General features: G+C 38.5%; 1 protein-coding gene across 2 annotated transcripts; it reads right to left on the bottom strand.

Moving 5' to 3' along the window:
* Positions 1-4,159: 4,159 nt before the first annotated feature.
* MFAP3L (microfibril associated protein 3 like) lies at positions 4,160-11,959 on the bottom strand. 2 transcript variants are annotated; one of them, XM_061475312.1, is made up of 2 exons: positions 11,052-11,959; positions 4,160-6,630 (listed from the first exon to the last, which is right to left on the bottom strand). In XM_061475312.1, exons 1-2 carry the CDS (start codon positions 11,332-11,334, stop codon positions 5,768-5,770), a joined length of 1,146 nt encoding a protein of 381 aa, XP_061331296.1. In that variant the 5' UTR covers positions 11,335-11,959; the 3' UTR covers positions 4,160-5,767. The 2 variants fall into 2 exon arrangements, with proteins under 2 accessions (XP_061331296.1, XP_061331287.1); XM_061475303.1 differs by having other exon boundaries at positions 4,160-6,633; positions 11,052-11,958.
* Positions 11,960-13,556: the final 1,597 nt, after the last annotated feature.

The raw sequence follows: 13,556 nt of genomic DNA, 5'->3' as shown, positions 1-13,556 counted from the left end.
GGTTATTCCAGGAACTAGTGCACAATGCAAGTTAGAAAACCAGCAGTCCTGTGGGAAAGTGGTGTTGCAGCACTGCAAGGAACTGGGCTACCAGCCCTGAGCTACGCACCAGCTTTCCTTGGCTCAAGTCTTAGTAGGAGAGCAGAGACCCCACTGTCCACAGGTTTGTCTCTGTGCAGATACTACCCACCAGCAGCTTTTAGTTTGGGGGTGCCTCTGTAGTACTAATGTAAGGCAGCCTCCTCCACATGATATAAAGATCTTCATAAGAAACACTGAGACTGGGAGCAGCCTGTTTCAGTGTTCAGAAGTGTAGCTCATTGGGACCAACTGCTTGGTGGTACCCTACCTTCCTGAAAAATGCTCCAGCAAAGCTGTTGCAGGAGTTCAGCATGCTGGAGGGGAGCAGCCTGAGGTGGTGCTGTTCTAGATGAAAAAAACCATCACAGTGTATCGAACTGCAAGACAAGGTCCCATGCTGAGACAGTAAAATAGCATATGTCTCTAGCCATATGTATTCCATTTTTATGATGAGTTTGTGACTTCTTCACGATTTTTTGTAGATATCTGTCCACAAATTGTGGCTGTCTCACCACCAGTAACTCAGACAAGACTGCTGAATAAAAATGCTTCTGAAAATATTTTTCAAAATTGAAGCACTCTTTCAACAGCAGAGTTAAAACACAAAATAGCTATTGTTTTCCTGCTGTTGGATATGTTCTTCAGCCTAGAACAGGCAGCTGGCAAGAGCAAATCTTTCATGTGTGAAAGGGCAAGTCCCCCATTCCATCTCTGTCAATGACTGCCACTGACTGCTAGCTGGGTAGCAGAGCCAGGACAAGGTATTACAGTGTCTGCTTCAACCAAGTCCTGCTGAAGACTATTAGGGAGTGATACAGTCCAACTGCTGTGGTACAGGAAAGCCATTTCACCTCATCCTTTTAGGGTGGGTGAAGGAATGGGGGCGTGGGTATAGCCACTCAAGATTTTATTTAGTCTTGGTGCTAGGGTGCCTCTGGGAGAAGAGGCACTTATTTGTTGGCCCCAGTTCTGAAACAGCAGCAATACTTTTTGCAAGGCCCCATGACAAGGCTCAGAGAAGAAACAGCAGACAAAGGAAGTCCTCTGGATTACATGCAGAACTGCTGATATGTTTCCAAAGAGAGACTGCTTACATACATGAACAATTTAGGCTATTGATAACAATACTGATTAATAATTAAGTCTGCATTCTGATAACAACAACAGCTCCCTTTCAGACCTTTATTAAAACTTCCTTTTTAGGTAATTAATTCTTTTTTCCTGATCAAAGTTTCTGGAATATTAGCAGATGTACAATGGAATACATAATTCACTTCCATTTGAGTTGGAGCAACAGCATACTCTTACTAAGAAACTATCATCTTTTTAAGTATGTACAAACTCTGCATACTCTGTGCAAATTCTTTATTGAAACAACAATCAATTTACAAGCTGGATCACATTTCATTTTGCCACTTCAGCATGAACTGGTCTCTTTGTGGTTTACGGCTGCGAACTATAAAATCATAAGTTATTTAAATCAAAATACAGTAACCACTTCTCAAAAGAACACATTCATATCTGTCTTACATTTCTCGTAAAATCAAAAAGGATTTCATAATAAATGAAATATAACTTAAGATACTTTAGTGCAAGCATTTCCTTTGCATCTAAGAAGCTTTCAGCTGTCCCACTAAGTATGGCATACTTAAGAGGCCTACTCTTAAAACAGCATACTGCCAAGAAACTCCATGAGAAATTTCAAAATTCGACACTGTTAACACTTTCCCGAATTAACTGATCTGAACCAAACTGAATGTCAGAAAGCCCTAGTTATAAGTTACAGTACTTGTGTCGAAAAGTAACTGCAAATCGAGGAACTGACATAGTATGTACATTAGAATAAACCAGGCACTGATTAAAAAGAAAAATAAATCAACATCTGCCATATATGCCATTCTGCAAATCTTATGGCTATACAGTAATTCTTTAGCACAGGAACAAAGGGCTGTGCCTTCCCTAATACCAATAAACCTGCATTAAAATTCTGATCTATGGGTTCTTTTAAAATTGTTCAATGACAATCTCAAAAAATGACTGAAGGGCAGGTTTCATCACAAGCATACTCAAACCAGAGAACAAAAAAGGATCAGCAGTAAACAAATGCTGCTCATAAAGAAAATGTTGAGTAAGTAGATAGTACTCTCTTCAAGTGGTCTGATCAATGTGGTCTTAGATTTAGCAAAAAAAAAAAGAATAGTAAGTGTAAAATTCAAATCTAACAATGCTTTCTTGTGCTGCAGAAATCTAGTGATGTTTCATGAAGCTTTGGCAAAAATATTTTACAATGGTGTAAATATAATCTGCAGATCTCTTTTCCTTTCCAAAGCTGCCCTTTAGAATGCAAATTTAGAATGCCATTCAGAATGCAAATTCAGTTAGAATGGATTTTCCAGATTGAGTACGGTAAGAACCATTAATGTTTAGTGCTATAATATATAGAGCATAGTCTGTGACAGGAACAGATAGCTGTAATGTCCCTGAAGTACCTAAGTCGCATGGAAATACATTACAAGCAAATATTAGTATTTTCTTAGAGCCATCATTATTTTTATATTTGTTAATTGTGTTCTCATACCATAAAATGGCCATTCCCTAAGAAATACTGCAGGACAGAATTGTCTACTTTATAATAGCACAGACAGAAAGTTTGGAACAGGGAAGATGGGTTTGTGTCTTGCTTCCCATCTCTCTCTCTCACAAAGGAAGTGCCTGAAAGTATGTAGAAAGCTTTAGGCTTTACACATATTATATCACAGAGTCATAGAATCGTTTGGGTCAGAAGAGATCTTTAAGATAATTAAATGGATGCATAAAGATCCTGAGCAGCATACATGAAAGCAGAAAACATACTTAAATCAGACCCATTACAGTCTGGATTTTCTTCAGATACAGTGCTGTTCTGCTTTTATTCCCATAACATCACAAAGCTGAAGAATTTATAGCAGACTGGCTGGTGCACTGGACCTGTTACATGCATCTAAGCCAAATCACTGTTGCTCATATGTGATTTGCAATGTACATTTGTGTGTGCTTCAAACACATGCATTTTATGGGCAATCTCTGGGGGAAAAAAGAAGTCTTTATCTTCAAGGAAGTTTACACAGAGATCTTGAAGAAAACCATAGGGATTGATTGCTTTCTAATGTATCTCAGTAAAAATAAACAGGATAGAGGACAGTCTGAGGGCAGCAGCTGGATCAGAACTGCCTGGTACCAATCACCATATGAATACATGAAGGGGGCTGGTCTCTACTGTAAGAAGTTTATAATTAGAAAAAAATTAAAATATTTTAATAAATAACTTTGAAACTTTTTCTTTTTTTAAGTGTAATTTAGAACCTATTTTTATGTTTTCAAGGAAAACATTCTTGCTCATCTGTGCAACCTTAGCTGGGCACCAGGCAGGTAACTTCAGAATGCGTGAGCATTGTTTGTAAATGCTGGTCAGGCAGAAAAATCAAGATGCCTATATTCAGGAGTTTAAGGTGAATTAAAGGAATTTAGTGCAAGTTCCTGCTTTTGTTTCTGCCCTCAGCCTTTTTCGTAGCAGAAGCAAATTAAGTAACTTGAAAAACTGACGCAAACACTAAATAGAAACATAGTTTGGATGCAGACAAGAAGTTAACAGTTTGCTTCAGTAGTATTTTCAATCACACTGGTCAGAAGTGAGGTTCTTTATGGTATTCCCTTAATTTACCCTGTGTTCGAGATTTACATTACTTTACTGGACCTAAAATATTTCCAGGCACTGGAATGGACTTTGCCCTTTTTTTCCTTTTGGGAATGTGCAAATGCATTTTGTATAGATGCCTGCCATTGTGGTGAGCACAAGCAAACATTAGGCAATACCGCAATTTTCACAAGTTGGTCACAAAATCTTAAGTCCCTTATTAACCATGGTTGTTTTTTTTTTAAATAACTTTAGAAAGGTACATATGGAGCCTTCTCTACATCACCTACTTAAGTCATGGGGTGTTCCTGTATTATGCTGCTAGTGAAGCTCTGCAGTTTAACGTGAGGAAGTTGAGATAAAATGTCTGTTCATTATCAATGAATTTTTTAGAGAGCTACAACATTGACTTTGTTTGCTCTCAATTACCTGTGCAGTTAATATACCTGACTGCCTTGAATGGACACCTTATGTAGATGTGGGCACTTCAGTAAAATGTCCAGAGAGCCATCCACACCTCATCTCCCCAGAGACCTAAGTGACTTCCGCAATATGCTTAATTCCAGATTAGTTTTGAGTAGCTGTACTTACACTACAGTCCTTCTTAAAAACTGTAAGGTGACAGTTTGTTCATTACTTCCAAATTAAAGTGTGCCAGGTGATTAAGTAATATGTTATGAATCTTACGCAACTCCTCCTTGGAAGAGCTTTCATTCCAGACTCACTCCAGAGAAGGTCCTCTTTATAGTCTACTTGCAATAGGAATTATCACTTCCTTTCCACTCCTGGCATTTCCTGGCATAAACATTGACCCTTTTTAATGCCCCAGTCACTGTGATGATTAAAGCTTTATTGGGGTAGGGACACATGTACTCAAGCAGTGAACATCCTACACAGGTAGGAGGTAAAATAACAAAGCAATTACAATGTAGTAAACAGTTTGTGTGTGATCGTCATATTGGAATTTCACAGGACAATTATATTATTTTGTTTTTTTAGTTTGGATAAAACACTGTCAGACTCATAGATGAATTTAGGTTTGATCTTCAAAATACGAATCTGCACCAAATTGAGAATCCCAATAAAAGGGTCTTCTGCCATTTCAGCCTTGTTACCAGCTGATTACTGGCATTCGCAGGACTGTTAAGGAACCTGCGTATCTTTTGGTAAGGTAGTGCATACTTACTCCTACCAAATTACTACCAAAAAAACTCCAAACAAACAAAACCCAAAGACATCTTGCATATTTGCAGCTATTTTCCATATAAACTTCTGGCAAAGTTAGAAACGGTCAATTATAAAAAAATCCATGCAGAGTTGTTGGATTGGAACTTTCTGTGAGATGTTTACACACTTTCCCATCTGTAAAATATACCTCAAAGTTGTTTCTTGATGTGAAAAAAACACAATTGTTGGCATCTTCATTCCATGGAAAAAGGGAAACTATTTCCCCTGTGCCTGAGCAGTGCAGTCTCAAATGAAATGGAAACATTTTAACTTTCTTTAATAGCCCTCTAAATGACAATGCAGCTGAACAAACGGGTTTTTTAAATGGGACCTATTAGGATTTGATTTGGCTACTGGAGTGCTGCCTCTTGGGCAATATTTCAAATTCACAAGATAATATCTGCAAAAATGCTGTAGATGGAAATAAGAGAGTCAAGGAGGAAAATGAAAACCAGTTTTATGTTTAGTAAGTTCAAGTGTCCTGCATCGAAGACTACCAGTGACTTTCAGGAGGCCACTATAGGGAACTCCAACCTAGAAAATGCTGAGGTAAATGTTTCTTGGAAATACTCCTAATCAAAAAGAGCAATTAATATTAATGTAATAGCAATTACTCTGCCATACATCATGGTAAACTAAAGTCAAACTGAGAAGAAAGTGCCAAATAATCCACATACATGCTTTTGCTATGATAGTCTCCAGGTAAGGCTTAGCGGCAATTACAATATGTATTTTTAAAAGAGCTCCACCTGATTTTCCTGCTATGCATAGATTCAGGAGTAACTATCATACATGGCTTTCATATATAATGCATGTATTTTTGTCATTTGCCAATGCTGTGTCATCAGAACTGAGTTCAGCAGAAGGCTCAGGAAGGGGTTCTGCAGGAAGTGCTGGTGTTTGAGAAGTGTCCTCTTCCTTGCTGTCCAGCTGCATGCTTTCTTGTGACTGACCGTCCATGCAGTCCTTTTTAGACAATGGGTGAACTGATACTTTTATTGCAATCTGTTGAGGTGGCTCGTGCAGTGATGATGCATCGGAGTCACCTGTGGGAGAGTCACTGCGCTTCAAAGCATTTGGGATCATGTATAGCTCATCTGTTTCAGTGGTTTCCTGGCCTTCTGCTGTCTGCCGTACAAAATTCTGTCCTTGCTCCTCCAGACCGACAACCTCCATAATTTCTTCCATTATAGTCCTGCAGTTCATGATGAGAGGTGGCAAAGGTACGCTCCGAGCAAGCTCTTCGATATAGCGAGCAAATTCCATGGTCTTGAACTGGGTTACTTTGGCAAGCTCAAGTGTTTTGGCTGAAGTGATAATTGGGATACGCTTTGCAATCTCAAAGGCTTTCTGGAGTTTCTCTGCCCCTTCTGTTCTGAAGAATTCATTGATTGCTTTCTCAGTTTTCTTCAGATGACTGCTCATCATACATAACCGAGTAATGTTCAGTATCATAACAATGGTAAAAGCTACAAGGCAGACAATCATGTAATAGATGCCCATATCTCCGGAGGTGAAGACAACCCTCAGAGTCACAGTATTGTTAACACTGCCGTACGTATTAGATGCAACACATGTGTATTTACCTCTGTCTTCAAAAGACACGCTGGTAATGTTTAGTAGCCCATTGTCAAGAAACCACCATTTTCCTGCTGGAGAGGAGACAGAGTAACTTAATTAGAAGCATTTTGTTCACATAATCATCATAGTTTTAAACATCATCTTTGTCAAACTGGCTTCAGATTTTGGAAGAAGGAAATAATGTTCACAAGAAGACAAAGAATTTACCATCACAAAGGCCTCTCTATCCCTAGATGTGTTACTATAAAATCCTGACATCAACTGTGAATAATCTGATCATGCCCTGAAAGAGTCTCATGAAAAAAATTAATATGCATGACATCTATCACAATCTTACGGCCAGTTAAGTTACACAGATAGAACTACTTACCCCAGAGAGCCTCCCAAACGCATGCCACACTTCCTTAAAAAACAGTAACAATGGGATTGTGAGGCAGACAAACCTACTAAGCCCTCCTTATTTTATTCCCTGACAATGCATTTTCTTACAATTGGGTTCTTTTTGGTGTTTTGTTACAGTATCTCATATAATTCTGTTAATGTAAACTTTAAACCCCTAAAATTTCAGAGATCATATACTATGCTGCCTACTCTCTGAGGTTTTCAAAATCTAATTTTGAAAGATGATTTTAAAAAGAAGAAATAGGAACCAGGGAGTAAAATGGATGGGAAAGGGAAAAGACATGACAGAGAACACCTTTTTTGCCAGTGTGAACTTCTACACATCACGATGGAACTTATTTTACTTTTAAGAGTCATTTCTATCAATTAAATGTAAGTGGTATTTTTAGTCGTTATATGCAGTTGTACATTTCATATCCTTTGAACCTGGCACAGCAGAACAATTTAGCTATTAAATTGAGACTAAACAACATGCTAAAATCCAGTGCTGCTATCACTGCTAAAGTGATTCAAGATTCAGCTCATTACTGTGTTTGGCATTACATATTGGTAATGAATTAGATTTTCAGTTCCCCGAGTGAGTTTCATTTTTATTCAACTATCACTACCATTTTAGACCTGAGGATGTATATATTTTTTTTTTTTTGCATTATTTGGTGTGATATGACTTATTAAATTACAACTTTGATATAAAAAACATGATTCAACTACAATGGGAAAATCTGGTATCAATTCTTTCATTCATGTAAACCTATCCCTAGAAGGGTTCACATGGTGAAAAAAAACAGCCACAAAGTGTAGGAGTGCCTCCGTGCCTTCTGAACACTTTCCACAGAGTGATGTCATACAGATTTCCTTTTAGAACAATGACACAGGCCTATGTAAGATGGCAAGATCATCTAATACGGCTGCTCAGAGGCAGGCTCAACTGTTTTCAATCTCTGTAACGCAATCCCAAGCAGGCACCTGGCAGATATCTGCTGAAGGCAGTAATGGAATCTTCCACAGGAAGGAACTTCAGGTGTGCACCTATCTTTACTATCAGAAAGTTGGTTTTCCTTAATCCTAACCAGTTTAAGTCTATTAACATGAGCATTGTTTTTACTTGGGGTTGCAACACACTCTCTTTGTGGCAAAAGCTATCGCTAACCCACCCAAGCCCCTTTGGACCCCAGCTGTCTTTGCACAGTTCCTACATGTGCCCACACAGAAAATTTGCTCACAGCTCCCTGAAAAACAGTTGTGTCATGCAGCACAAGTGGGAAATGGCTCCAGAAGCCCCTACAAAATGCACAGGAGACAGCAGATCCTGTGGGAGCAGGTCAGGCTTTGCTTTTATCTGCATGCCAGCCTGGAGAGTTAGCCTGGTGGCAGAAACAGATGCCAAAGGATGTGCTGAAAGTAGATTAAAACAAAATAGGAAATTCAGTTTTGCTGTCTTACTAGCCATACTGAATGATGAAGAAAAAGCTGGAGCAGGACTTTTTACAAGGGCATATAGTGATAGGATGAGGGGGAATAGTTTTAAACTGAAAGAGGGGAGATTTAGATTAGACATTGAGGAAAATATTCTTCATTATGAGGGTGGTGAGACACTGGCACAGGTTGCCCAGAGAAGCTGTGGATGCCCATCCCTGGCAGTGTTCAAGGCCAGGCTGGATGGTGCTTTGAGCAACCTGGTGTAGTGGAAGGTGATCTTGCTTGTGACAGGGGTGTTGGAACTAGGTGATCTTCAAGGTCCCTTTCAACCCAAACCATTCTATGATTCTACTAAGGCATCTAAGCAAACACACAGAATCTGTGATGAGAGGACTAAAACCTCTGTGCAGTGCAGGTAAATGCACTCCTGTCACATGTTGGTGTACACTTTGCTTCTACATTTATTTTATCCTTTACATAGTTCTTTGGTTTTTGAAAAGATTATTTTTTTTACATTATTTCTTTCAAGGAAGAATCTGTGGGCAATTTTGAAACTCATTAGTCAAAAAAAGCCTTTATGTCAGAGTACTTACGGGCTTTTAGCATTTTGAAAGTTTTTCTAATTAAGCATGGCTTATAGAAACCTATATAGAAAGTATTCCCACAAGATCCTTGCCTCAATTCCTGTGTGGACACTTCTTAATTACATCTTTTTATCTGCTTACTTACAATTTTTAACTTATCTGAAACACTGGGTTTTGCCCTAGTGTAATTCTTGAAAACAGCTGCATCACTTTGCCTGAAATTTAGAAATATAGAATAAATAAAAAGCTCAGTCTAAAGCAGACCTTCACATAAACAAATCACCCCAATCTTCTAAAGTTAGGCAAATTCAGAGGACAACACTCTTATAGAGGAAATGTCATGGGATGCCCAGGGAAGTTGGGAATGCTCCATTCCTGGTGGTGTTCAAGGCCAGGACGGACAGAACCTTGGGTGGCATGGTTTAGTGGGAGGTGTCCCTGCCCATGGCAGGGGGTTGAAACTAGATGATCTTAAGATCCTTTCCAACCCTAACTATTCTATGATTCTATGATTCTATCTGTAATAGGTAACACTTCTTTCTCCATCTCTAGAATAAGAAAAAAATACAGAGTATTGGCTGCTCAGTATTTCTTTGAATTGAAATGTTGGCAAAGTGGGTGTTTATTAATTGTTAAATGATAAGCTGCCTTGCTGATGTATCCTGGCTCCAGCTGTTATAAAAGACGTAACAGCACTGAACTGTGACTCAATGACTGCATCTGGGCCAGTGGATCCTGGCAGACAGTATAAGCCTAACAAGAAAACAATGATTAGGAAAGGTATCATTTCTGGGTTTTGGTAACAATTCAACGCCATATGCAACGTAACTGTATACATAGTAAGGAAAGGCCTTGAGCTAGGAAACATTTCTTATAGGAAGGCAGTCATTTTTTTAAGGGGGGAAGTGCCCTGTTGAAAGTCCAAGTGATGTTGTCTTAATACTACATATGCAATTTTTACTGACTTGGTCAAAGTTTTTGCTCAGCTACCTAAATATTTGTGTTAGTACCTGCCTCTCTCACTTGACTATACAAAGACCTAAAGTTAGATGCCTAACGAAAGGGGAAAATTTCTATTAGTGAGCCTTAGGAAACCACTCCAGTGCACTAATTACAGTATGTTGCTATGACTGCACAGATTACACCTGAAAACACTAGCTCAAGTAGTTCCTATTTCTAGCTTTACTCAGAAAATTATGAAATACTATCATGTAAAATGTAACCAATTATGCAGTAAGCTTTTACAGATACACTATGCTCTTGAGTATCCAGCTGGGTCAATCATTACTCCTGTCATAGCAGCATTCTCCCTCAGGTCAGCTATTAGTTAGGCAAGCTATTTTGAATTTAGTATGAATAACTAGTTTATTTCATGATGCTGTGAACAAAGCAGTCAGTATGGAAGGATTACATGAGCAAAACACCTTCCCCCCACCTCCAATGAAATGTTCCCTAGAACTATAACTAGGATTATAACCTAACCCTTCCATTTAAGGAAAACAAGCTTGTGTAATTAAGGTCTCCAGCAAATGCAACTGAAGAGTCTTAACTAAAGCCAGGAAGGCTCAGACTGCTTGTCCTTCTGACTGCTGCCCTATATAGCTTTCTGTTGGTCATTCAGGGCATCTCCTGCATCTCACCCTTCATGGCACTACACATAAAGACCACAGGTGTATCAGGGAGTTAGCTGTGTTGAATTCACATCAACAAATTACTGTCATATGTCAAGAGAATCCTCCCTTGAGTTGGAAAACAGCTTTTTAATCTTTTTTGGTTCCAGAGAAGAACAAAAGAGGACAGAAAGGGAAACAAGATCAAACCCGAAACCTTCCAGGGAAAGAAGCCTGTCTACACGTTCTGTTAAATGTTTCAGCTTCATGCTTTGTGTTGCTTTAAATAACAACAAAATGTTACTGTTTTCTTCCAAGGTGCACACAACAAATTTATGGCTGCCACTGTGTTTTCACACAGTTTCACACAGGAAAATACCACAGTCAGACTATTAAATTCAGGTAATTAGTCAACCTGCTGAAATCCGAAGTGCCTCTGGACAGGCTATATCAGTGAGAACATGAAGATCTTACCTTTATTCTCCTCCTCTTTGAGTAGGTAGCCGTTGGAATTGTACCATCTGTAATGTGGACTAGGGCTACCTTGGACATTGCAGTCAATCAAGGCACTACTCCCCTCCTTGACTATAATATGGTCGATGTGGGAGATCACCGAGGGCACGGATCCCGTGTTCATGTCAGTGCGGTTGAAAGTGCTATTAGTCACATCCTCAGCAGTTGCTAAAGCTGCTAATAAGATGACAAGGCGTGTGGTAGGCAGAAAGTACAAAAAGTGGTGGCTGTTCAGTATGTTCATTTTCCTTCAGCGGTATACATACACAACTGGCTGGGGACTGGGATTGGTTCCGTTCAACACAGGCCCATGACGTGAGGAGGTCACAGGAGAGTTCTACCTTGATCTGTGCAATTTAATGTTTAAAGTATCCTATAAAATAAATAAATAAGTACAATGAGATGGATGTATAAACAATCCATTAGATGTGCTCTTTTAAAATAGTGACACATCCATTAATGCATTTCACAATCATCAGCTCAGTGTCTTGTCTAAATGCTAAAGTTATCACAGTCCTTATTCTTACTGGAAAAAGATGCATACATTTTCCTGATAATAGTGTTGTTCAGTGTGGCAGGCGTGGGAGAAAGCTTTTATCACCTAGACACTTAGCAGCAATTTAGCTAGAGCAGCAGCTACAGTTGTATGCCAAAAGTTCGACTGATTTTTCTCTTTTTTTTTAACATTTGCAAAATCAACAGGAGAAACAAAGGTACAGCACATTAAAGCTGTCACTATGGATTCAGTGCTGTAACTATGTCACGTGCATGAGTTTAGGTGAATCGTGGAGCATGGTGTAAGAAAGAACTGGTCCAGGAAAAGTTTTCGGAGTTGCTGTTGGAATCCTTAATATACACAATTTTGTCCAAATACAGCACATACAGGAAAGGCCATTCACTTTAAGCTGCTGCATTTTTTTAAGTCATCTGAGATAAAACATAGCATGAAAGAATATTCTTAAAAGAGGATATTTGGTACTTGGTAAAGTCATTTCAATGTCATTTTTAGAGCAGACTGTCACGGTTTAAGCCCAGCCAGCAACTAAGTACCAAATGAAGCTGGGACTTTTCCATTCCTTATGTGGCACATACTTTTTGCACACTCTCACAAAGTATTTTCCCTCAACTTATCATCTACAATGAGCCCTTTCTTACACAGTGATTTCAAATTGTAGACAGAGGAGGGGGGTTTACAAATGTGTTCTGTACTGCAGTCATAATGCTTTCAGCAAACACAACTGGCATTCAGTACTGAGTCAGGACACAACATATGCCTCGAAATGAGCACCTCTGAAAATTTCACTCAAGAGTCTAAAGGTCATAAGTTATGCTAAAATCACATCAGAGTATCCAACTACATTGGTTTTACTCATGTGTTTCAAAGGTAAATAACTGAAACTTGGTGAAACTTACTAGTTAGAGGAGTGTACCTGGAATCCAAATACAGGTAACTATCTAAAAAAATTTCCCCAAATGAAGATTTCACTTGCAAAATTGTTTATATTTTGTTAAAAATCTGGTTGACACTGTGGTAACTCCTCTACCATAGCACAGAAAATGACTGCTGACAAGGCTACTTCAGTTCCATATATAAAGGAAACACTAAAATAAAAACAAATGAACAATCCCATTCCCCCTTTTTTTCTTTATTCAAAAAGGAAAGAAAACAATATTACTGTTTTTCACTGGTAATATTTGACTTAGGTTATTTTCTTCTCCATTCACCGTTCTCTGTAAAGTAATGAACTTAATTTCATACAAATAGATACAACTGTTATTAAAAGAGCAAGAGAGTTTCCTCCATTTTGCAGGACAAATCACTACTAGAAATGACAAACTATGTGCTTTTAGATAAGCTGCACACATGGTGTGGATGCCTGTCACAGCTCCAAGTTTGCCCTCATTTTTCTCTGTTTTTCTAATTATTGAATGTGGAAATCTTTTGTCTTGAAAAGTCAGAATAATTTTTTACTTTAAATTAGTATGCAATTCTCATTTGTCATATAAAGCTATAAAAACTTTAGAAATCCATTTTAAATTATGCAATATGCGTAGAGCCTGTGGGTTTGAAGTTCTGTATAGGTACAGCCTGTCTGAATCTGCACTTTGGAAAAAATCCTTCAATTCTGCCTATTCAATTCAGTAACTATTTACATCTCATTTCTATTGCTCCATTAACCTTGGAGACAGCCATTCTATATGGTCACACATATTCACTCTCTAAAATGTTTCTGTGCAGTGTTATAGATCTGCATTGCGCCATACACAAAAGCCAAAAGACACGTCACACTTCTTGGCAAGGGAGCAAGAACAAAGACTGGCTGGATTAAGACAATGGGAAGGGCAAAAGAACAACATAAACTGATTACGCTTTGTGTTGCTAATTACTAACTGTGGCTTGTTGTTACTGTATTTGAGCCTACCATATTTTTTGATGACAGTAAAATCAGTAGCAATCAAAAAAGG

This window comes from Pezoporus flaviventris, unplaced genomic scaffold, assembly GCF_033815535.1.
Source record: "Pezoporus flaviventris isolate CSIRO_AGI_PZ_B2104156 unplaced genomic scaffold, CSIRO_AGI_Pfla_v1 ptg000002l, whole genome shotgun sequence".
NCBI lineage: Eukaryota > Metazoa > Chordata > Aves > Psittaciformes > Psittacidae > Pezoporus > Pezoporus flaviventris.
This window is presented reverse-complemented; position numbering and strand designations above follow the sequence as displayed.